We start from the raw sequence: 23,980 nt of genomic DNA, 5'->3' as shown, positions 1-23,980 counted from the left end.
TCCCCTTCAGTAAGAGCTGCCAGAAAGTGACTGTATATGTGGTGAACCTGAGAGTCCTTTCTTGACTCACCACCCCTTAAAGGAAAACACAAGAGGCACCTTGTCACTTTCAGAACCTGAATACACACAGAGACACCGATACATAAACACAGATGACGTCAGTTCCTCATTTGATTACATGTGCTTAAAGTGCCCTCTTGTGGTGGTGAGACTGAAATGAATATTTACCCCACACGATTAAAAAGGATAGTCTTTACACACCATGCCCCTTAAAAGGGCACAGAACATCTAGAGAAAAATCTTATTTATGTCTGAAATGCATATTTCTTGTGTCCCCTTAACCTCCCTTTGAATCAAAATATTTGAGATTTCAGCTGTAGCAGTCATCAATAATTCACTCGTCTAAACGTGCAACTAATGCTTTTATTTAATTTAAATTTATTAAGGGCCAGAGGGAGATCCCCTGACAAGTCTCTAATCAACTAATAGAAAAGAAATCTCTCAGAAACAAGATATTAATATCAGAAATCTTGAATGTTTACTTATTTTCTATTAAGAGAGTTGTCTTAATAGAGAATTAGGGACATTACTTTCAGAAACCTTTTTTTTTAAATAATGCAGATGTGACTGTTTGGAATTTTAATATAACAAGATAATAACTAGTTTAAACAGCTACAGGATTGTATGAATTATTATATCATTCATCTAAAACGTCTCAATGTCATGCCTATATGACACATTAAGTGTGGTGAAAGGCCAGCAACCAACAGATGTTCACCTCATGTGATGCACATTATTGCTGACCGTACTGGTAGAGCAGCATGCTTTGAAAAGGCCACTGCAGCCTGTATGAACAAAAACAAAACAATGGCTTTTAATTTCGCTGTCCTTCGAGTCTACGTCACAGTATCAATTGTACCCCAGAATTAGGCTGCTACCCAACGAAAGGACGCTCCAATGTTGCAGATAAAGTTTATCTGATAAACCTAATCTGTATTGACAGCTTGGGTCTATATGCCAAGGCTCACCATGCCTTTGAGTCGAGGGCAATGTTTTTGAGTTCTGGCAGTGATCAGCTGAAAAGCAAAATGTGTAAGAATGTGGGGGAAAGAAATAACAAGGCGTACTCCAGCAGCCAGAAGACTGATGAGACAGGCAAAAATTCTAGCCTGCAGCATAGTGGGGGGAAGCTGAGGATATGGTATTTCTGGCTCTCGTCTCAATGGCACGAACAAGGCAAGGTCACTGTTAAGGTCAGTGGATGCAGAATAAGAAGTGGTTGGCAACTGAGAGAATATATAGTGGCAGCCAGTTAGGGGAAAATAAAACAAAAGGGAGGGTGAGAGGATTGGCTCGTAGCAAAACAAAGAATGACCCAGACGACAGAGAATACCACATGGTGTTCCTGAGGGCTTGGTTATCGCAGCCTCTGGAAGATTGAATGAATAAGAACATAAACATTCAAACAAAGAAAGGTATAGCCTCACAAAAACATTTATCAGATTTCTTCTTGCGGCTAAAGCTAAGTTTGTCATGCAAAAACATTGTAATATTAAATGTGTCATAATGTCATTTGAAGAATAAATCTACTATACTTGTTAAATCTGCTTTTATAAAAGCAACAAAAAAGGGATACGTTCCCATGAACGGCAGGAAGGTCTCTAACTTTTCTGCATTTATGAGTGTTTCCTGGAAAAACAAAGCACGAATAAGTGTAATTACCTCGGACATCGATGAACCTTTACCATAACCAACAGTATTTAAGTGTGATGTTTAACTGGCAGACTTTCTGGCGATGAAACTGGAACCTACATTTCATTAGATGCACATTTTCTATATGTTTGCAAACTGAATAACAATAAAATGTTTGATTGGGTAGCCTCACTGTATTATTTGACTGAGATATTGGCACATCGGTGAAAATTATTATAGCTAGTGCATCATCATTGACAGCAAATGACCGTAGAGTAAATTCCAATCATGTTACCTTGGAACAACCTCTACCAACAGATTCTGCATATTGATGCCGAATTTGTACGCAGTGTAGCACAGCTCCCACTAGTGGTTCAGGCTGTTTTATACAGTCTAAGGGTTTTGGTGGGCTTTGGCAGTACGCAGGTAAACAGTCCAGGCTAAAGGGGTGGAGAGTTCTATGGCTGTAAAGGAAGCCCTGCTCCCTCGTCAGCTGTAGACGAGTTGGCTTTTTGTTTATGGTCAAAAACTTGCTAGTTAGACTGTAAACAATGGCCTGATTAAAGGAAGTCTTGGCTAACGTTCTTTTTGGCTAATCACTGGCTACACTGGTGGAGTTGACAATATTGCTTTATTGTTGTTTGGTTTAAGAACTAATGTGACTCTAAATATAGAAGCCTGAAAAAGAATATGTCTAACATGAGCAAGACAGTTGTCATGTTCAGGCTGCTTATGGGGAAAGAGGTTTACCATCTCCTGGCAGAGCTCTCCAAAAGGCCAACATGCACATCTCTCTCCACTCTGCTGACTGTACAGGTGATGTGATGGCTCCTCGCGCTGCTTTAATGCCACTCGTCATCATCTGTAACACACAGCTCTCTCTCCAAACAGCAGACAGAACATCCCGGGGAGCAGCAGGGGCACAAGCTTATCTCCCAGCCCAGTGGAGCAGGTAAATGATGTCGTCATCTTCCACTTGTGCTGGAACCTGATTGGTCTGAGGAGCCCCAAATGCAAATTGGCTTTTACTTCAGAGGTCAAAATTGCACATCAAAAGCTCGGTCTTGTTAGAAGGGATTATATGTATCACGAAATCTTTTGAATTGTAGAATTTGCTAAGCATATGTTGCACACATTTGTGCAAATCTGTGATCCTCAGGGTAACTGCAAGCTATTTGATCTTACCTTCAGGTGCATTTTTCTCAAGGAAATATCTCAATTTTTTAAAATTTGCAAGGATAATTTGGGAGCATTTGGGAGCCTAATGTATTAAAGATCTTCAAAAACTCAATAATACAGTTTGAATTTTGTTAATAACTAGGATGTCTGAATATCACAGCAGCACATCTACCTGGGATGCTAGTGTGTAGCCTCTGGCTCAGCTTAATTAACTCATCTGCGTAGTAACAGAGGGCATAAAAGGGGGGGAGTGAAATCACTCATCACCAGAACATCCTGCCTACTGATCTGACTTCAAACAGTTTCTCTGTGTGATGACAATTGTACCAAGCTTGTACACATTCCCTGCAATCCTGACATGTCATGGTTAGTCAGCAAGGTTAAAACACATCCACCATTTGTAAAAACATGCACATTAATGGTGAGAGCAGACATGTTATTAATTCAATCCACCAGTTTATGGTTAAAAAATACTAAATGGAGGATATAGACCTCCTCAGGTTGCTGAGTTATTCCGGAGGAAGATGAAAGAGCAGGTAGACGTGTGGTTTGGTGGATGGCTAATTCCTGAAATAGGCCTGTCAATTATGCATGTTTCCTTTTGGCTCTCCCCCTGCACTCTGAGATGTGCTTTAGCTTAACAAAAAAAAGAAGAAGCAGAAAGGAGAAGAGGACACTAGAGGGAGACAATTTGTTCACATCTGCGGCTTTTTTTTCTTTCTTTTTTCGACAGCCTCCTTCTGGATTTTGGATTTCAGTGTAATAGGCCCTCCTGGGCAAAGCACACATTTCTCAATCCACAGTGATCAATATGGAATCATTCATAAAATACAAAGGATAAAATACATACCTCTAGGGTGTTTGAATAACATGCATAACAAATGCACTTTTCTGATCTCTCTTTTAGTGTTTAATCAATACACATTGGACTCTTTCACGTGTCAGTTTGTGCGTTAAACACATGCTGATTACAAAATATCATTTAAATATCATACATTTGTGTGTTTTTAGTATCATTATTAATGGCTAAAGTCATTTCAAGACTGAATATTCTTTTGTGTTTTAATGCACAGATAACACAAAGTAATGCATCACAATTTCTTCAAGGTCAGGCAAAGCTTCTGTACAAGAGGTGATTCGGTGCAAAACAGATTACTGCAGGAAACAGGATGCCTCTTCTCAAAACAGCATCTCATAACACTGCCACCAAGTCTGTTGCTTCTCTCGCTTTCTCTTTCCCCACAGCTCTTTCACACACTATCAATTTTACTTCACTCTCAATACCCAAATCCTCCAGTCTTCATGCAAAGGCTCGGCTAGTTACAAGCATTTTTGCATGCTCAGTTTCCTCCCTATTGAGAAGAGGTTCATCTTTTCAGCACTGAATGCAGGCTACCATGTCAATAATACAGCATGAGGATTTCAGAAAACCTAGAAAGTAAAGTAAATAGTGAATTATTTATAATAGGTGAGATGAGTAAAAAGCAGGAATTTATTTTTCTTCAAAAATATTCATGCTGTCAAATACTATAGAGAGTATTTTAAAGAGTTGTTTTTTTGGGGGGGGGGCTTCATGGTAGAGATAGGAAAGTGGACCGAGTTCAAATCAGGGAGAGAGAGAGAGAGAGAGAGAGAGAGAGAGAGAGAGAGAGAGAGAAAGAGAGAGAGAGAGAGAGAGAGAGAGAGAGAGAGAGAGTGGGGAATGACATGCAGGAAAGGAGTCACAGGTGGAATTTGAACCAGAGCCGCTCACCTAGAGAATTACAGCCTCCATACATGGGATGTGTGCGCCAACACCTAAGCAAACAGTGCTCTATTTTACCAGATTTAAAAATAAAAAATAATAAACAAATTCTCCAAGCTATGATGATGTAAGTATGAGACCTGCATAGCTTTCAAAGTGTTGTTTGTTCATACTCTAGAAAATATAATCCTTCTTTTTCCTCTTCGGTGAACTCGTAACTGCTCGTACAGCAGGGCTGTCATGGCACCTATAGAAGAATAAACATTTTGGTCTCCTTTTTAGGAAGCTGTTGCTGCCAGGAGTAAGAGCTAATTCAAAAATCTATAAATGTTTCTCCTTCAATCACTTGAGAAGATGAGATGTAGAAGATCCACGGTTCCAAACCTTGAACTATGAAGAACCCTTTTTGGGCCATAAAATGTGAAACATTCCATGAAATCTATATGGCTGTTGAGAGTCGTGCGAGAGTTTTGATCTTTATTATGATAAGGCATGTCTGTTTTGCCGTCAGATTGTTTAAGGTTCAAATCTTGTTACAACCCTTGAGCTGATATTTTGAAACGTCACACCTTACGCCCCAACTCTGTCGCGTTTCAAAAGCGATGATAACAATGTTATGAATACAGAACAATTCACAAGCACACTGTGAAAACCTGGGACCCCAATGTTTTTATTTGAGCATAAAACAGAAGCTGCTCTTCATGTGATAAATCCACTGTGATTTTTGCACACCTTGTGATGGGCTTTAAAGCCTGTTGTTCCTCGGAGCTCGGATTCAGCATCAGTTTATATCCTCCCCCCCTCTTTCCTCTTATTTTTCTGCAGTTGCATGAGTGGATATGATTTCCTTGTTCTCACATTCAAGGCTCAAGCTGTTGGACGATACTCCTCATAACAGGAAATGTAAAATAATCGTTCATATTTTGTAAAAAGTACGGGATAGTTTCACCTCAGGTGTCATATTTCAATTTTCTTTAGCGCTCCTATGCGTCAAATAACTGCTTCAATGCATCTGTTTTGAGATACAGACAGCTGCAAAGTGAAGTTCCCCCTAACTAATGACATAGCTTTAGCTGTTAAACTGCCAAACGTGTTGTTATTTGGGTTTTATCTAAGTCATTGTTTCAAAAACATGCTGCATGGCCAGATAAGACATTCCCTCTGGTACTACCCTGAACAGTGAGCACACAGGCCTATTCAAAAAAAACTCCACTGAATGCGGATAATGAAATAAGATCACTAGTCACGTTTCCTGATGAGTTTTTTTTTTTTTTGAGCAAGTGTTCTCATGAAAACTCCATTTATATAACATGTCTTGTCTGGATACATATTTACAATGTGTTGTATAAAACATAATTAGTATAAACGATTGTACTACTTAAAGCATGCTTTGCAGATAATATACATCAAAAGTGTTTTCCCACGGTAAATGTCATGCATGTTCTGTTATTCATTCATTCATTACACTGCTTCTTCTTCTTCTTCTTCTTCTTCTTTGGGGTCACGAGGGGGCAGAGGCAGCTAATCTCCTCTCACAGTGTGCACAGGGCAGGCCTGGAAGCTCATTATAGGTCATCTACATGAAAAGATCTATAATTACCCCACCGCATGTATGCATACTATACTTTATTGATCTCACCAGGAAAAGACTTTGTTGGCTTTCATAATGAATAGGGCAGTTAAGGGTCAGACATCAGGGTCAGCTACAGAGATTCAGTACGTTGCTCAGGGATCTTTTTCTGCAAGATTTGAACCAGCTTGAACACAGATTGCATGGCTCCGGAGAAATTCTTTAATAATCAGCCCATATCACTGCATGAAAATGAGCCCCCTTTATTATATTTCTTTATCTAATCTTTTGCACACCCTGAGCTGTATTTGAAAGTTTTCAGTTGAACAACATTATAACAATGACAATAAATTCCAACCTTCATTGTTGTCACAATAGCGTGGATGTATCTCTGAACTTGCTTGAGTTTTCATAAAAGTGCTGTCATAGGACAAAACTAATGTGTGAGAACAAACGCTAAACTCCCTTGTTGGAGCAAAATGCATTATAAGAAGATTCAAAAGGTTCAATAATAATGTTTGTATTGTGTTATAAAGTAATCATGAAGAACTCAGCTTCAGCGCTCCATTTGAAATTTTCAAATAAAACAGGAAAAATCACGTTCTCCACTTTTTTTTTGTTGCAACTTTTCGCTGAATTGAATTATACTTTTATCTACATGAAACACCTCCGTGCAATAACAATAATGGTAATTTGAATATGACAATGTTAAAGGGATTGCCCTACTTTTTGTATGTGACTGGGGGACTATATTGCAAGGCGGAAGAATTACAAACAATTCTCATCGATCAAAAAAGAACGCTTTTCTGCATTGTAAAGGTCTACTTCGCGTGTGAATTACAATATGTAAACAACACTTACTAAACACAACATTTGTAAGACAAAGTTTTTATTTTATTTGTGTGTGTCCACTGACTTAGATGAGCAATAACCCACATTTACCTCTACTGGCTTATTGCTTAATTAAATGACAAATCGGAGGATTGGTTTGCAGATTGCCTGAATTGACGTCAATTGGATTGGTTAGGTGACAGAGGCAGGCTCCGCCCCCTGTGGGCCAAGGTAGAGCGTGTCGAGAGAGGGAGGAGGGAGCAGGGGGCTGAGCTGATCCCACGTGTGACGCTTTCGTTCCCGGCTCAGTAATATTCTCATAGCGGGGCTTTGCATATCTCCTGCCGTATCTGTGTGTGTCTGTCACTGTGACTGTAGTCCCAGCCTATAGTTTGAAATAGATATGGAAGGAGACGGGAGTCAAGCCACATCCGGAAGCCTAAATGATTCACAACATGACCCGGGGTAAGAATCTTTTCAAAATTTAATCCTTAGGTACGATTTTTTTTTTTTACATGTTACAACATCTTGGAGAGGACTTCGACTGCCGTGCAGGATTCGTCCCCACAGTACGCACTTAAACCGTGCACGGGTCTCTCTTTCCAGATGCAGTTTGAAAGACCTGGAGCTTTGTAGCGAGAGTAGCCTCCCCCTTTCATGTAGATAGACTGTAATTACCAAGCGCGAATGTGTTTTCATAGTCTTCCTTTATCCTTTAAGGTCGCTTTTAGAAGTAGTTAGTCGTCAAAATGGCCGAACTGACATCTGGACTCACTTCTGTTGTGTTTTCCCCTTACAGTAAAATGTTTATCGGTGGCCTCAGCTGGCAAACCTCACCAGGTGAGACTGTTATTCTCTTTTACAACGTATCCAGTATTTCTTGTTGTTTTGTCGCTGTGACTGAGTGCTCGGTGGAGCTGCTGACGGTGTATGTGCGAAATGTGCACTGTGCAATAGTGTACTGTATGGGATATCTCACTAGTGTGTGCGCACGATGTTATTTTTGATCTCCGTCCATCTGAAGTCCTCTATTCGACCCCTATGCGCATCGCGGGGTGTTTTTTTGAAATACAGTGACAACAGCATGTGCCCATATGTTCTGTCAAAATGACCCGACATATTTTCTCTATCCACAGACAGCCTTAGAGACTATTTTAGTAAATTCGGAGAAATAAGAGAATGTATGGTGATGAGAGACCCCACGACAAAACGCTCAAGGTAAACAGACGGCTTTTCTTACTTTTCCTTTCCTCTGCATGAAGCGATATCGCTTACTTTGTCCGTGTTTAGTGTTAATCCAGCGTGTGTGCGCGCGCGTGCGCGCGTGTGTGTGTGTGTCTCAGTGTCCGCGCGCATGTGTTCGTGTGTGTCCCTCTGTGCGCGCGCGCCTGCGTGTGGTTTCACAGCAAGCCAGATAAGCTTAAATGCTCACTGCTGTAAAGCTGCAGCCGAATGCAATTTGACATTGACTTTGTGACTGCAGCACAATGTTGGTGTAGTGTCGTCTCACATTGTTTCAGAGCAAATTATGAACTGGTGTCCTCAGTGACTGTTTGAAACGTACCGTAGGACGTTTATAATGTGGATTATAAATATATTTAAACACAAATGCTGTAACAATATTAACGTCAAATGAATATTAGGTTACCATAATGTTGTGCATTGTTGTAAGTAAAAATGTTTGAAAACATTTTTTTTTTTTTTTGCAAAACGTATTTTTATTGAGCGTTTATCTGTTTATTTTGACATTATAAAATAATTGTTGTTTTTGTTTTTCTTTGCAGAGGATTTGGGTTTGTTACGTTTACAGATGCTGCCAGTGTAGATAAAGTCTTAGCTCAACAACACCATGAATTAGACTCAAAGACGGTGAGTTAATTTCTTCTCCACTCTTATATAAGTATGTGTATGACTTGTTTTTGTGTTTGCACTCTTCTGCATGCTGACATAACTGTGTGACTTTTTGACTGCCTCAGGCCTTTTGTGTGTATGTGTGTGTGTGTTTGTGTGGGGAACACCTTCTAAAGTTAACAGGCGGTGTGGATCAAGGTCATGCATGAAGGCTAAATGCATGATGGTGCCGTCAATGCGAAGCTTGGCAATAAAACACAACTGCAGGGTGAATATTATGTGTTCACTTTCACTTCTCTGGATGAATGGGGCTGACACGCCCCCTTCTTTGCTGAGGCCACATGTGCACTGTGTGTTCACATATCTCATGTTCCACTGAAGGGCGTGCTGTCTCAGGCCCGCTGTCTCGCTTTTGTTTGACCCAGCAGACATTGCATTGTTTCACGCCAGATGCACTGATAGTGTTAGTAGGGAGGGGGGGATAGATAGATAGATAGATAGATAGATACTTTATTGATACCGAAGTAAATCCAAACAGAAGCAGAAATAATCTAAAAAACAAAAAGACAATAAACGGTCATTGTAAAATAACTTGATCATCTATTTGTAGCAGTTAAACATGAATCCATGAGCATTAAAAAAAACACGATTCGCTTAAAGAAATCATCTGGATTTATGTAACACAATCACCTTTTGTTAATAAAAAAAAACTTTGAACTATTCAGAATTATACTTCCCTTTAGATTTTTGTCAGTGGATACATAATAAGAGATGCCAGTCATTTGTGAGTGATGCGTGTAAGTGATGGATTAGAAAACTGAAATGATATTTGTGTGGGATTTAACTTCAGGAAATCCAGACATGCAGACATTGAGTTAGAAATGGAGTTGTAAAAGTGCATAGTTGAAGGAATACCTTAAAGACAAATTGATTTTTCTTTTAGGGGAAGTAAATAATACGAACGCTTACTGTTATACTCCAGATCTGTATGTATGATAAGGAAGGTAATATACATTTTCTATTTGCTGAACTTATCATATTTTTAAGCTCAAGTGTGATTGGCACACTGGTGAGACACTGTTTTTGGAGTGCACTCCAATTTTTATTCTTTCAAGCTCCTTCAAAAGCAAAGTTTGCAGTAAAGTGTCCGCTCTGTTTTTATTAGGACACTTTGAGCTTTTAGACGGTTTCAGAACAATTTCTCGATATGAGCTTACAAGTCTAGTATTTTCAAGGACTGAATAAGAGCTTTTAATATTTTAAACAAGATGCACGTCTTTAGACTTTTTTTTTTTTCTTTACACAAAAAAAGTATTTCATTTCGAGGGGCTTTTTTTTTTATGCCCACCATATTTCGTGCCCCTCGGTGGTCTCTCTCAGTTCTATTACTGAGAATGGTTATTATGGTTAAAAAGACTCAAGGTAGTCCTTCTATGTATGCCTCATTAAAAAATAGTGAGAAGACAAGGGTCTTAGCAGCAAAATGACCATTAAGTGTGACTGATGATATCAAGTAAGTAGCCGAGGAGGAGAGCGTGCAGAAGCAAGTCGAGGGGCTCCTCTCACGGGTAATAATACCAAAATACTTTGATGTAGAATCTCGAGCAACAAACTTCAAGCTTGACATTTTGAATGAGGGACTATGTGACAGCTTGACAGCGTATAGCATTTGGAGGATGGTTGTACATAGAAATGTTCTTGAACATAAATGGAGCTCTTGTTGGATTAGTGCCCTGCACTTACAGAGAAGTAGCAACAGGAAAACTCTAAAGTCTTTTGTATTTGTTCTCAAGATCTTTTGTTCAATTGAACCCGATAACCTCTTTCTCAATCATATAATAATGCTATATATTATACATTGTTTTTCGAAGTAGTTCTATATCCAGTCAGAAAAAGACTATACTCATTATTCTGAATGTTAAACTTACCACACATTTGACTGCAAAATAATCTATATGTCATGGTATTGTTATGAAATAATGTTTTACTCTTTCCTTGTTCCTCTGAAGACAGTTAAGAAGTATGAAATTGTTCCCATTTTCAGTAGCAGGCTGCTTCTGTTTTGTGCTTCACTGAAGAAGATTTTCAAGCTTTGCAGCTACATATCGTCTTTACTTCGGGCTGTCAGTGTTAACGTGTTACGTCATCAAGGTTTGATGTGGACTCATTAGTCACAAGCTATTTTGTCCCTTTAGGCACACCGTTGATAAAGCCATTGCAGCGTCTCCCTGTAGTCACGATGATGATAATAAAAACACTACTGCGCGTCTGTATCGCTCAGTTCACTTTTAACAACTCCCGGGCAGCTCAGTTAACAAACAAGTTTGAACCTTTTCCATGGTTTGGTTATTATGGTATCCTTTAATCTACCGGAAGTCATTTTCATTTTTTTCCAAAATAAAAGCACCTTTTTATCCAAACTGGAAGTTAAATACCCTTAGCACGAGACAGTACTCAAATTCAAAGTAAAAGCATAACTACACTTTTAGCGAAATGCAAAATAATGGAATTTCAAACATGCTCTTAATTGCTATTATCTGTTAAAATTCAGTGATGAATCGATTATTTATTTTTTTTAACAAATATTTCTACCTGCCCTAATATTTACACAAACCATCACATATAACATCACTCTTATTGCAGGCTGTCGGTCCTGTTGGTCAGACTTGTGTCGTACTCTAAAGATTTAACGGCACTTCAGCCTGAGAGCTGAACAGTGACATTTTAAGCTCTGACATCCAATCATCATTTTCTCTGAGTTGTGGCCTTACTGCAGCCCCTGCAAAGTTCTCTAAACTTTTTCCACATCTGTCGTCAGTTACCTAATTGGCAAGTCCCACAGGGCTTGTTGCCAAAACCTTTCTGTATTTATTACATTTCTCATTACCTGTGTCACGTATTATCTCTCCCTACAAACCCACGTTTAGTAAGTGTATTTTTTGAAACTTTTGTGAAAGTATTTTGGCTTTTATTAGACAGTGTATAGTTGAGGGCTGACAGGAAATGAGGGGAAAGAGAGGCTTGGCTGAAGCCGACTGGGGGATGTTGTGATTACATGGTCAGTGTCTGAAACCCTTAAAGCTACCAGACTGTCCCAAATATGTTATTTCTAAATGACCATTTACATAACCAAGTGGGATTTTTGCTTAGTCTATTTAAAATGTTTTTTTTAATTTTTTTTTTTTAACAAAGCACTATATCTGTGTGTGACTTAATTACTGTTTCAAGAGCATGATTTTTGTTGCATGTAAACTGACACTGATAGACCTGCAATAATAAGAATCATTATTATAAAAGTAAATTGAGGCTGTAGTGCTTTGGAGAAGGAGCTGACAGTAAACACTGGGAGGAGAAAGCGGGGTATAAAATGTGCAGCGCTATGGCTGGATTTGAACCTGAGCCTGGCGTAACGAGGTCGTCTGCTGCACAACATAACATTTTAACACGACATTATTTTTTTCCCTTTATTAGAGGTACATTACAGTTGATAATCAGAGAGCACAACAGTGGTGAATGACGGGTCGGGAAGGAGCCACAGCTTGGACTTGAACCTAGACTGCCCACTTGGAGCAGCATAGCCTTAGTACATGAGGGGTTACCTACCCGCTAGGCCATCAGAGTCCCATAATCAGATACGTTTTTGACAGTGTAATGGACCAAAAGACCACTTTGATATGTGAAGCTGATATTTCCAGTCGAGCCCGACTGATATTTCTGTTGGCCGATGTTATCAGGTCGATATGAACCAATCAGAGAGATGCTAGTTTGAGTAAATATCTTTTCAGATGTGGACACTTGAAGCTCCATGTTCTATGATTATTTTTAAATACTACATTCACTTTTTCGCACAGATCGCACCCGATTAGGTTCAACTTTATTGCCACAGGACAAAAAACATCAAACTATTGTGCACCTTTCTCTGCGTAATCTGAGAAGCGAAAGGCTTATTTTAACTGCTAAAAGAAAAAAAAAACTCACATCGGCAGCCATATGAATATATCAGATTTTCTTGGCCTAAAAGCAGCTCTAGTATCCTAGCTAGTAACGTGCTGTTGTATTATGTGTCAGCGTGCAAAGAATACAGCAGACCTATGGTAGCTGTCTGATATTTCCCCTTGCTATTTGTCAGTGAGCTGTATCTGCTGTGCTGTTGTATATCTTAACATCCGCACTATCAAGATCTAATTGCATTATGATCCATCTTATCTCTCTAACGTTTCTCAGCGGTAATCGAAAGAATGAGCCAGTCCAGGAGATGTGAATATTTCTTGATGTGTTTGCAGATGTTACTTTGATACAAGACCTTCGAGGTTTTTTTTTTTTTTTTTTTTGCAGTGCTCCAATGAATCCTTACCAGTGTTTTTGTCCCTTGTAACCTTGAAAGGACTGAGTGGCTTGAGGTGGTGTGACTTGTGAACAAATTGAGTCATAGTATGCATACCGTAAGAGTGAAAATCATACCAAATTCTCCATGTGTCCCTCTTGTTTTGCTCATTTATGTTGCAGTGAAATGTTGATATGCTAGTTATAAACAGTAGTGTGACTTTGGCATTGGGAAACACAACACATAACATCAACAAAAAAAAGTATTTCTTCTTTTAGTCACCTTAAAAGCTCACACAGAAGTTTCCCATTAGATTAGGTTAAAAAAGTTGTAGAATCAATGTCTCATCAACCAAAATGCCAGGACAGGCCCAGATAGACGTTTTTTTTTTTTTTTCCATCACTGTGCCCTTCTTTTTTGTCCAGTAATGAAAACACTCGGACGAGGATGAATGAGACATATGGGAAAGCAAAGCCTGAGGCTACAAAACACACATGCTGGTAATTCAGAACATATTTACCATTTTTCATGATGCTTTGTTCAGTTTAGAAATAAGCAACTCAGGGCATCTGTCGCTGACGATCTTTGAAGGCAAGCTGGTATGAACGGGAGAAGCCGGGAACAAGATTTAGCATTATGAGGTGACATTTGAGGACTTTTCAAGGCAGTGCATTGAGTCCATATTCATTTTTTCTATGGCTTTGTATAAAGCAGGATTAAGTTTGTTAAGACTAACTAACCAATTGTCTTGACAATCTGACACTGTAAAATGTGGTTTCAATCTTTACATATTGTAACCTGTAAAAACCTACAAACATCTATGCTGTGTGTCTTTTGTCAGATAAACAGTTTCTATACAGTCCAGGGGTAATTCCAGCCTTTATTGAATGACCTCAGGTCAACCTATGCTCGCAGTTTGGATGTTTGAGGTGAGGCAGGAAACAACCCAGAGGGAAAGGAGGTGAGAAGGCGCAGAGGGGGAGCAGCTGCTCTTGGTGGATCCCAATCGTATTCATCGCATACGATTTCGGAGGCGAAGTCGAATGAGTGAGCTAAATTCTGACTTGCTCTCATTCAAGACCAGCAGGTGCTCCGTCTTCTGCGGTTAATTATGGCTGACACGCGGGCGTTATTGGTTCGTGCCGTATCCATGTCTTGTCGGTACACACAGACCATCAAATGTTTGTCAAGGCAGGAGCGTTAATATTGTGTGTAATACCAGAAAATTTGGATTATTATCATAATGTTGTTGCATATTTTCGGGGAGAAATGATGCCTGTTGAGCGTGACTTTGGAAAAAAAATCCCTGGAATTGATTTGAGGAGCACAAGAAACGACCTTTTTGAGATGTTACTCCGCCGCAAACCCCCCCCCCCCCACAAAAAAAAAAAAAAGCTCACTGAAGATTGACAGCACGGATATGAAACATTTATGTTTTAATTTCAGGCCTGTTCCGTTGGTATCGCAAACGCACACCTGTGGACCTGCTCCCACTCTGAAGTTGGGGGGAAGCTGTGGGCTTTGATAAGCCCCTTTCCTTTTTAGCTTAAAACACCACATCATCATGCTAGTGTAGATACAGTTTGTCTTTAGAGAGAGGAAGAGAGTTTACCCAGGAGCCGCGTTAATATATGAAATCCTTTTGTAAGATGTGAACTTAAGATATATGCTGTTTCTTTGCCCTGATCTCCCACAGTGGCATGCAGAAGCGGCCCTTAGAGACCTCGTAGTAAAAGGCTGTGGAAGATAAAAGATGAGGGGGGTGTGTTCCTTTTTTTCTGTACTCATTTGTTACATTGACATATCAGGTTGTACAGTATGATGTCTTGAGGAAATTCCGTTTTTTGCTCCGTGTTTGATCATGTAACAAAGGTGTATCTGAACTATTCATTTGAAAAATGTCTCGTTCACGGTCACGTATGAAGGGGAATAAGTGTGAGCGCATAACCAACAGCGCTTCGAGGGAGAAACCGTTTTTATTCCTTCCGCATGTGGAGAGGGCTCTTGTCTTGACACAGAGGACAGTGTTGTGCCATCCTTCAGCAGCAGTAGTGCATTTTTAGAGTGTCACTATCTGTGGCCTTGTGCTGAACTGTTTCAACTCTGTTAGGTACTGATGATTGGTCCTTTGGAAACAGCACCCATGCTGTAATTGCAAAGCCCTTTGAAAATGACATCACCTCAGGTGATAGCCAGTGCATTATACAGTTAATAATAGTATAGATGGTTTTAGAGTCATTGATTCTGCCTTGCAACCCATCCCCAAAACCCCCCCCCCCAAAAAAACACATCAAAGTTCAGTCTATTTCTTTGTAAATCACTTCTTTTTTTTTTTAAAGTCCCAGTGACCATTTCTCAGGAGGACAATAATGAACAAAAGGTGAACTGTTTCACTGCTTAATTGTGCGAGTTTCCCCAGTTTGTGCAGCTAATCTGGCAACCAATAAAACCAGTGTTTAGGAGGTGGAGCACATTGATATTCAGCGCAGAGCATTCATTCAGCTCCAAGTCAGGTTTCTTGATATTTATGTGCTGTTAACTTTGTATGCGCTGCTTGTGATGTTTCAATGATAAAGATATTTCCTCGAGGGTTCCTAATAGAGTGCTTTACTGCTGCCACATGATAACCACACAGCTTCACTGAAGTTATGTACCATGTTAGACTTACTTTCTGAATATTTTATGATCTGATTTGTGTTTTAATGTTTTAATTCATTGGACATTATAGAAACATGTCTCAGCCCAAAAATACTTTTCTCCTCCGCTTTCTTCTCCATAAGATTGTGATTTGTCATTTAAACATGTCAGTATTTGTAGCATTTAGATCATTTATAGTAGATAATTAAATGCCCCATATTATGCTTTTTTCTGGTTTTATATGATCTTTCGTGTGGTTTCCAGGTGTCTTGTGCATGTTTAGGCACATTTATGTGCAAATATTCAAAGTCTGCTAAAACGCAACTTCTGCTACCTCCTCCTGTTAGCAGTAGCAATGGTTGCATGAAATGCTCGGTCCCTACAGCGCCCCCCCCCTTAAAAAAATGTGTTGTGACATCACAAGTCAAAGATGTCACTGATCCAAGGCCATTGGCTCGTCAAAGCAAGCTCATGCTGACTGTAGCATTCACAATGTGGTAAAAGGGGCGGGACATATCTAATACTGAAGCCGAATGACTGACCAATTACGAGAGAGCAGATCAGCCGACCAATCAGATCAGACTTGGCACATGTGGGGACCCTTTTTTTCCCCCTCTCTCTCTCTGAGCATTAGGAATATAGGCAGAGAGCCTGCTTGGAGGGCAGTGCATGAAAACAGACACTTTCTTTGAGCATTAGATTGTGAAGTACTTTAGTATGCACATAAATTAGACATATGAACCCCCAAAAGGGCATAATATGGGACCTATAAAACATTACAGTAAAAGCAATAGCAAATTAAGAAAAAAATAACGTCTTCTCCCTCCAAATCTTATTAGATTTTTTTTTCTTGAAATAAAATGAACAAAAAAAGAAGCAATAAATTTAAGATTTTTGAATTAGTTTTCATATTTTGTTATAAAAAAGATGGAGGGAAGGCTTTAGGGGAATAACGTTAGTAAGCACTTGTCGTGGAATCACAGAAACAAGGGCCCTCCCCAGGTCTGCTTGATCCCAAACCTGATGTGTTACATCACAAATATGTCCGAAGAAGGGAGCATGAGGTACAACTGAGAAAACATAATCCCAGGTTCATGGTCCGGTTTTACAGTGCATAATTACAGCACATAATTTAGCTCCTGGCCATAAGTCTGCAGGCGCACGCATAGAAATGTGTAAACTGAAGGGAAACAATTGCTACATCTCTCCTCCTCCATAATTTCAAATCTCTCAAAGGAGTCATTCATCATAAGTTGTGACCTAAAAAGGTGCTGCTACAGCGTTTCTCAGAAGGATTGGTTTGTAAGTCCTCGTTGCCTAATTTGGTTGCTTTGCTCGGAGAACGTTTTTAAAGCGTTTGCAGTTCCACAGCCTCGTTTTTTAACACAGGTCTGTGCATATAATTGTCCCTGTTTAATAATTGTTATATTTTATAACTGACAGCTGAAAACTATATAACCTACACCGATGCTGCATTAAAACGCTCTCTGTGTTGGTGAAACGGGGAGCTTCCTCGCGAATAGAAATTCTCAGCAGGCCAGAAAAAACAATTAGTTCATACAGTTTATTAAAATGAGGTTTGATACGTTTCGTAAAAGCTTTAAAAGTACGATACCAAGTGTAGGATGTTGGTATTCACAGCATAATGTGTTGTCTTTGCTCAAATGGGGTGCACAAAATAATTGAGTTTGAATTGGTTATGCCTGGGGCTAAGTGCTAAAACAAATCTTTAAATGAAATTCATTACAAGCAGGCTTGCCATTCACAGGTGTTATTGAATTCATTTCTCATATTGACCTGATTTAGAAAGATAACGGTAATAACTGAGACTGACAGAAGAGATGACAATGACATCGCGCATCATGGTTTCCCTTCAAACACATTAAAACATACTCAGTCTCATTGGCTTAATTGATCCATGCAGATGCTGTGTTGTTTTTTGTTGTTTTTTTGTGTGTTTCTGATTCATTTTCGTTTCATTGTTTTTCACAGTAAGAAGAGATCTCTTGTTCTTAAATAAATCCATCTTCGCTGAAGGAGTTGCTTAAATGAATGCCAGTCGTAAAGACTTCATTATAGCACATTGCTTGAAAGTAGCACAGCTGGAAAAGGATTTCTCGTGAAAAACAAATCAGTGTAATACCCAAACAACCAAACGTAATGGTGTGTCTTTTTCCCCCCCTTCCTTGCCATTGTCCAGGCAAGGACAAACAAGGACAACATCGCCATGCAAAAAAAAAAATGTCCTCCTTATTTTTAAGTGAAAGGTTGATGTGACACCCCCCCTCCCCCCTCCCCACACACACACACACACACACACCTTCATACCAGTGAGATTAACGAGGAAAATTAAGCTAATGAGATAACAAGCACAAGACGGAGAAACAGGCTCATCTGACGCATCCTCTTGGTTATTTGGCAATATCTGGAGGCGTCAACGGCCTCAGACTCTCATTTTCTCCCTGTCATATTTAATCAGAGATTCCCTCCTAAAATAAAAGCAAGACTCTGCGACGACCATGACCAGCAGAAAGATGGTGCGGCTGGCCTACACGCTTCATGTTTTTTCTTCGATAAGCAGTTCCGTAACCGTCCTTAATACAAAGCAGTTGGCAGCCACTTGTACATAATTTGGAAGCACCAGTAGTTTTGGCCTGAAGTCTAATTCACACATAGTAATAAGCAGTAATTAATATGTGCTGTCCTTAAGTACATTGCCCATTGCAATGAGTGTTGTGCCTAGAATGTGTCATGGAGCTTCATCAATTGAAGAACAATTTCTACAGTTAGTAATGAGGTCAGAGATTTTTGCCAGCTGCCTTCAAATCCTCATAATGACACATTTTCTTTTGTCATTAGTCGATGCTGCAGATAAAAACTGTCACACGCAGAGAGGAAACAAACTTGACGTGAAATATCTTGCAGAGTAAATGAGAAGGGACACGGATATTCTATTCTGTTTAATTTAAGTGCTCGCTATTTTAGCCTTATTTCCCATGTAAAGTTTTTTTTTTTTTTTTTGCACCAATGCACCAAGACCAATTCCTTGTACTGTATATGTAAATGTACTTGGCAATAAAAAAAAAATGATATCCATGAGGAAGGTTGAATGATTTGCAGTCAAAGAGAAAGAATGAATAGCCTGACTGATGCATTCTAAGTAGTTGTGCATTAAACAGTGATCATATGCTGAATGAGAAAAAAAAACATTTAAAAGTAACAAACTACGACTTGACAACATAATATGTAAGAAAACCTTTAGTCTGAGTTGTTGTAGTTGTATCTAAGTTATCAACCCAGGAGCCAAGAAATAGTGCAAAGAGTGCAGAAAGAAGACGTTAGGATACTGTAAGCAACTTATAGCCATGACCTTTCCTTCCTGCAGGCACCGTCAGACACTCTCACCTTAAAGGAAGGGGGGGGGATACATCAGGTTCATAGCAGACCCATTGTGTTTGAAGAATCCCCCGTCAGCTTCTTATTGGCACTATTTTGGGTCATTCACGTGCACTTGATTTGTAATTGCAATAATTTTGAACACTCTTGAGTGCAGCGTATGCTTTCTGAAAATGCTGCTCAAATTCAAAAGCAGATTGTATCACCACAGGCGGATTCTGCAGCTTTTGTAAATCTGAGATGCTCTGATAAATTGTTATCATTATAAGTTGAAAAAAAAAAGAAAGAAGACATTTTGATACATTGAGTTCTGAATGTGGTTATTTTCTGTTAAAATACTGGAATTTATTCTGAGGATTGAAATGTGACTGTGTGAATGGTTCTCTTTGTTAAATATTTTCCATCACCTGTTCATTCCTTTCTCCTCCTCAGAAAACCGCAGCATTCTTTTAACCACTATTTTGCTATTCTTTTCTTGTTCCCAGATTGATCCTAAGGTTGCCTTTCCCCGTCGCGCCCAGCCTAAGGTAAGAATAAATTGGTCACTAACCCTGCTCAAAGAAAATGATTATGTCTCATGTCACTAGCTTACCTAATTTTGTTTGCTCGCGCAGCAGATACAAAGAGGCAGCAGTTGTCTGTTTGTTATTGTGGAGAAGAAAAAAACAAAAAAAACGAGTCTGGCTCCATTGTTCTCTCATTGTCTGCGCTGTTTCACCGAAGCAATTAAAGTTGGACACATAAGACTTAAAGGACATTTTCAGCATGATTGAGGTCATGTGGTTTTTTTTCTCTCCTACCTTACTGTTTTATATTAGTTTTGTCACCAACTGCTTTTATGCTTATGTTTGCATTTCATCCATCATTATAGTTTTTTTTTTGTTTTATTTAGCAAACTGTCTTGAAGGGAACTCTGAAGTTTTTGTTTTTGTTTTTTTTGTAGCAGATGAAGATAATGCCAGTTCTAGTCTGCAATAGTATGAAATTAATTTTAATTGTTTAATGCAGCGGAGTGGACCCATCTTTTTTCTGTGAACACATTGGTTTTATGGAGTCCTGACTGGCTTGAAAAATGTTTGTATGAGCAGAGAGCATTGGCTTTTAAAGCGCGACTGATACGGGAGTTGTAGGACTAATAATGATATGTGAGAAAATGAATTGATTACAGATGTGCTTGTAAACAGAACTAACATTATATTTTATGAAAATAGACCCTTTTTTGTACGGCTTATGCCCCCATGCAAATTCATTCAGAGCACTGCTTTCTTAAGTAGAGAAATTTAACAGAATAAAGATGTGAGTTATTGTTTTCCAGGTCTAGTGTAGCGAGGACACTTAAAGAAGAGATATTTCATCTCAATGACTTTTTTACCTGGTCAAATAGAAAGAAAAAAAACACACCAGTGGTTTGCTCAGCTGTAATGCTTAGATACATCAACAGTTTTGCCAACTCCTGAATAAGGAAAGCAGCTATTGGCAGTAGCTAAAGGTCGCTAAATGACATCACCACCTAATTTGCATAATTGACCTTTTGCAATGTATTTGTAGTAGTCGCTGTAGGAGAGAGGAGTAACTTTAGAACTACAAATGAACTTTCTTTTGTTGATTCTTATTGTATTTTTTTTGCCGTTTGCAAATAGGCCAACGCGTCAGAAAAAAAGGTTCTAGATTTATAGCTAGTAGCTTTTGCACGCAAAGAGGATTTGGAAAGTTTCCAGATTTAGTGTGAAAGTCACCAAGTTGGCAACACCTTACATAAGCGGCAGAAAGCGCTGAGAGTATTTAAAGTTCCGTATTAAGGTATTTAAATGATTACACCAGTTTCAAAATCAACCAATGCAATGGTTCTGCTAAACAATGCAGAAAATGTACATCTTTATCGAGACATCTGATTGGCCCATATTGACCCTATGTTATCGACCAAACTTTGCATCTGTGGGGCTCTTTGGTTGAACGTTGTTTCTGGAATTACAGAATGGTCCAGTATTAGTCTGACTGAATATTTAAGAGTTGATTGATGACTTCTCCCTGGTGTGATGAGTGACATCCACGGACTGGTTATGGGTCTGTTAAGTCGTATTGAAGTTGAATGGGGTTGAATGAATTTCGTGATTTAGACATTTCTATTGAATCGTGGTGCCTACATGTGGTAATGGATTAACTTTGAAACAAAATGTGATTTCAATAAAAAAGCCAAAATTATGCAAGAGCTGCTCTATGAGCTCTTCATAACACATATTATCTTTCCCCCCCTTTCTTGATTACTAGTCATGAGCATTTCTTTCGACAATGAAATATTAAGCTTGAGCAGATGGTACTCTGGTATAGTCAGGGGCTTTGTTGACATGTCCCCTCAAACCATCCTCCAGCCTTAGTGTGCAGGCTACAGTGTAGAACTATTCAGCCCCACTATCAGGGCTTTTTTCACCTAAACCAGGTGGAAATCGATAATAGATTTTCTCCTTCCCACCGGATCAGAGAGAGGCATTGTTAAAGACTTGGTCAGGTTTCAAATGAAGAATTGGCAGTGCAGGCTTTCAAAGCCCGAGCACATGGTGACTTAAGGATATCGGCATATGGTTGAGAAACTACCAGTGTTTCTTCACACTTTCTTACATGGCAAATGTATCACTTGAACTTCTTCTGTTCACAAAAGGTGCAATAAAACATCTCGGATGCTTCCAATTTTTCAAAGTGAACAGGAAACTCGTCTGACTGCCTCTTATTGTTAATCTTTTTTGAACAGTGTTATATTTTATTTTAGTAATGACTCGGAGAAGAAAATATTTGTGGTTGTACCTCATATAATTCATACCTCGGGGTAATAATAACACCATAACAGAATCTGTGACTGTGTCTTGTAGCAATGATTTATAAAATGCTATAGGCCAAGCTTGTTAGGGAAGAAAAATGGTTGTATTGAATGTGGATTATAAAGGATCTTAAAGCATTGGGATTAGTCCAGATAGATTAACATTGCATGGGTTTGTACTTTCTGTTCAATTGATTTAAGACCTTTTAAAAGAAGTCCCATACTCAGTTCCCCGTTTAGAAAGTCCTCACTATTTTGCATTCGCTTTCCTTTGTCCCTCTTTCCCCTCCACTGTCGGCCTGCCTGGCTGCTTGTGCAGCTGTTGAATAGGCTTCGTTCTCGTTTAAAGCGGCTGGCCTTGGCAGGTGCCTCTGTGGCACGGGGGGCTTCGGGGAGCGAGTCGTGACGAGACCAATCAGCGTTAATTTTCTCACGGCTAACAATGACCTCAGAGGTAACCCTGCCAATGACCTCCTCGCCGCTGAATGCTGCAGTATGGTAAAACTATACAGTATGTACAGCACGTAAAGAGTAATGCCTGAAAACAGACAGGAAGTGAAGGTGAGCACAGAGGACATTTCACTGTAAACAACTGAAGGTGTTTGCGGCAGGGTGACAGGATCACAGGGAAAACAACTTGTATCAGCAGCCATAACTGACACTGGCCCAAAACACGGACAGTTCCACAGCAAAGGGGAAACACAGAGGAGTGCAGCAACGAATAGTAATTTACAATATAGTGACCTACACTGCCTTGAAATCATTCAATCCAAATCTGATTTTGATTTAAATCCCAAATTTGACTCGCCTGTACAGTAGGCCATACCATTTTGAAGAATTGAAAATGACACGTTTGTGTTTGAAACGGCAGCATTAAACACGAATTATAGCTTACTTTACTGAAAAGTGAACATTCAGTATTCGAAACCGAAGCTGTGCTCGACATGTTGAAGCGAAGACTCGAGCACACATATTCAGGGATTAGTTTTCACCTGCAGATGATTGACAGGTGAATGGATTAAACAACCATGATGTGATGCAAAGTGCTTTGTGTGCATTCATTTATGCCTCCTTGTCTATTCATCCCGACTGGGCCTGGGCATTTTTTTTATTAGACAGATAAAGGAAACTTTAGAATGGCAGGATCGTAACATAAACATTTCATCATCTCAATATTTACTCCCATGACAAACCACTTATAAATCATTTGGTTCGTCATTGGCTTTTATTCTTGCAGTTGATATATTGTCATCTTTCTTTCTTTTTCTTCTTTTTTTTTTTTTTATAAAATATGGATTTGAATGCTGTGTTTTCTTTGTTTTTACATGACAGGAAGTTGGAAAGCATTTATCACAAGTGTTCAAAACTTTGATCAATAAGAGTAAAGAGAATGTAAGAAGAGCTCAGTCAGTTGCTGAATCAGTAAATTCTTCTCCCAAACAATTTGTGTCCATCGGCGAGATATAAAGATGCTGCTGTTCATCAATCTGAAGCTTAATTAGCTCATTTATAGTTAAAAAAAGGAAGATTTTTCACTGTAGTTTGCGTAGGTACTTTTAAATGTTGGAGGTTCGATGTCTCCAAGACGAAACAGAGTGTTCAGGAGCGTTGTTGTTGGAGTTCACTGTGACTGAGCTGTAACAATGAGGGTCTGTGCATTTCACCTGAAGCTCATGAAAGGCCTAATCATCATAAATTGTTCCATTTGAACCTCAGCCCAGCTGTGATTGAGATCAAAAAATATAGTTGTTTCTTCTCCCAAACGATCGCTGTGTTTTACCCATTAAAATGTACAAACCTGTTGAGATACTGAGCATTTGGAAAAAAAAACAAACACACACACACCCACATGCCTTTTTAGTATTGTGACTGTGGAGAGAAAGTTGTAAAGGAGAGCGAGCTGAGATGAGGCTGTTTCTTGCTCGTCTGTTGTTTGATATCCTC

At 39.2% G+C, this 23,980-nt stretch overlaps 1 protein-coding gene across 10 annotated transcripts in view; it reads left to right on the top strand.

Moving 5' to 3' along the window:
* Nucleotides 1-7,271: 7,271 nt before the first annotated feature.
* LOC306832179 (RNA-binding protein Musashi homolog 2) overlaps nucleotides 7,272-23,980 on the top strand; it is a 259,288-nt gene continuing 242,579 nt past the window's right edge. For all 10 annotated transcript variants that reach the window (XM_079356626.1, XM_079356633.1, XM_079356634.1 and 7 more), the window contains exons 1-5: nucleotides 7,272-7,481; nucleotides 7,816-7,856; nucleotides 8,153-8,234; nucleotides 8,801-8,885; nucleotides 19,710-19,751. In XM_079356626.1, coding sequence (XP_079212752.1) covers nucleotides 7,420-7,481; nucleotides 7,816-7,856; nucleotides 8,153-8,234; nucleotides 8,801-8,885; nucleotides 19,710-19,751 — 312 coding nt within the window. In that variant the 5' untranslated portion in view covers nucleotides 7,272-7,419. The remainder of the gene's footprint in view (nucleotides 7,482-7,815; nucleotides 7,857-8,152; nucleotides 8,235-8,800; nucleotides 8,886-19,709; nucleotides 19,752-23,980) is intronic.

This window comes from Symphodus melops, assembly GCF_947650265.1.
Source record: "Symphodus melops genome assembly, chromosome: 11".
Classification (NCBI taxonomy): domain Eukaryota; kingdom Metazoa; phylum Chordata; class Actinopteri; order Labriformes; family Labridae; genus Symphodus; species Symphodus melops.
Note: the sequence above shows the minus strand (reverse complement) of the source record. Positions and strands in the feature narration are given on the sequence as shown.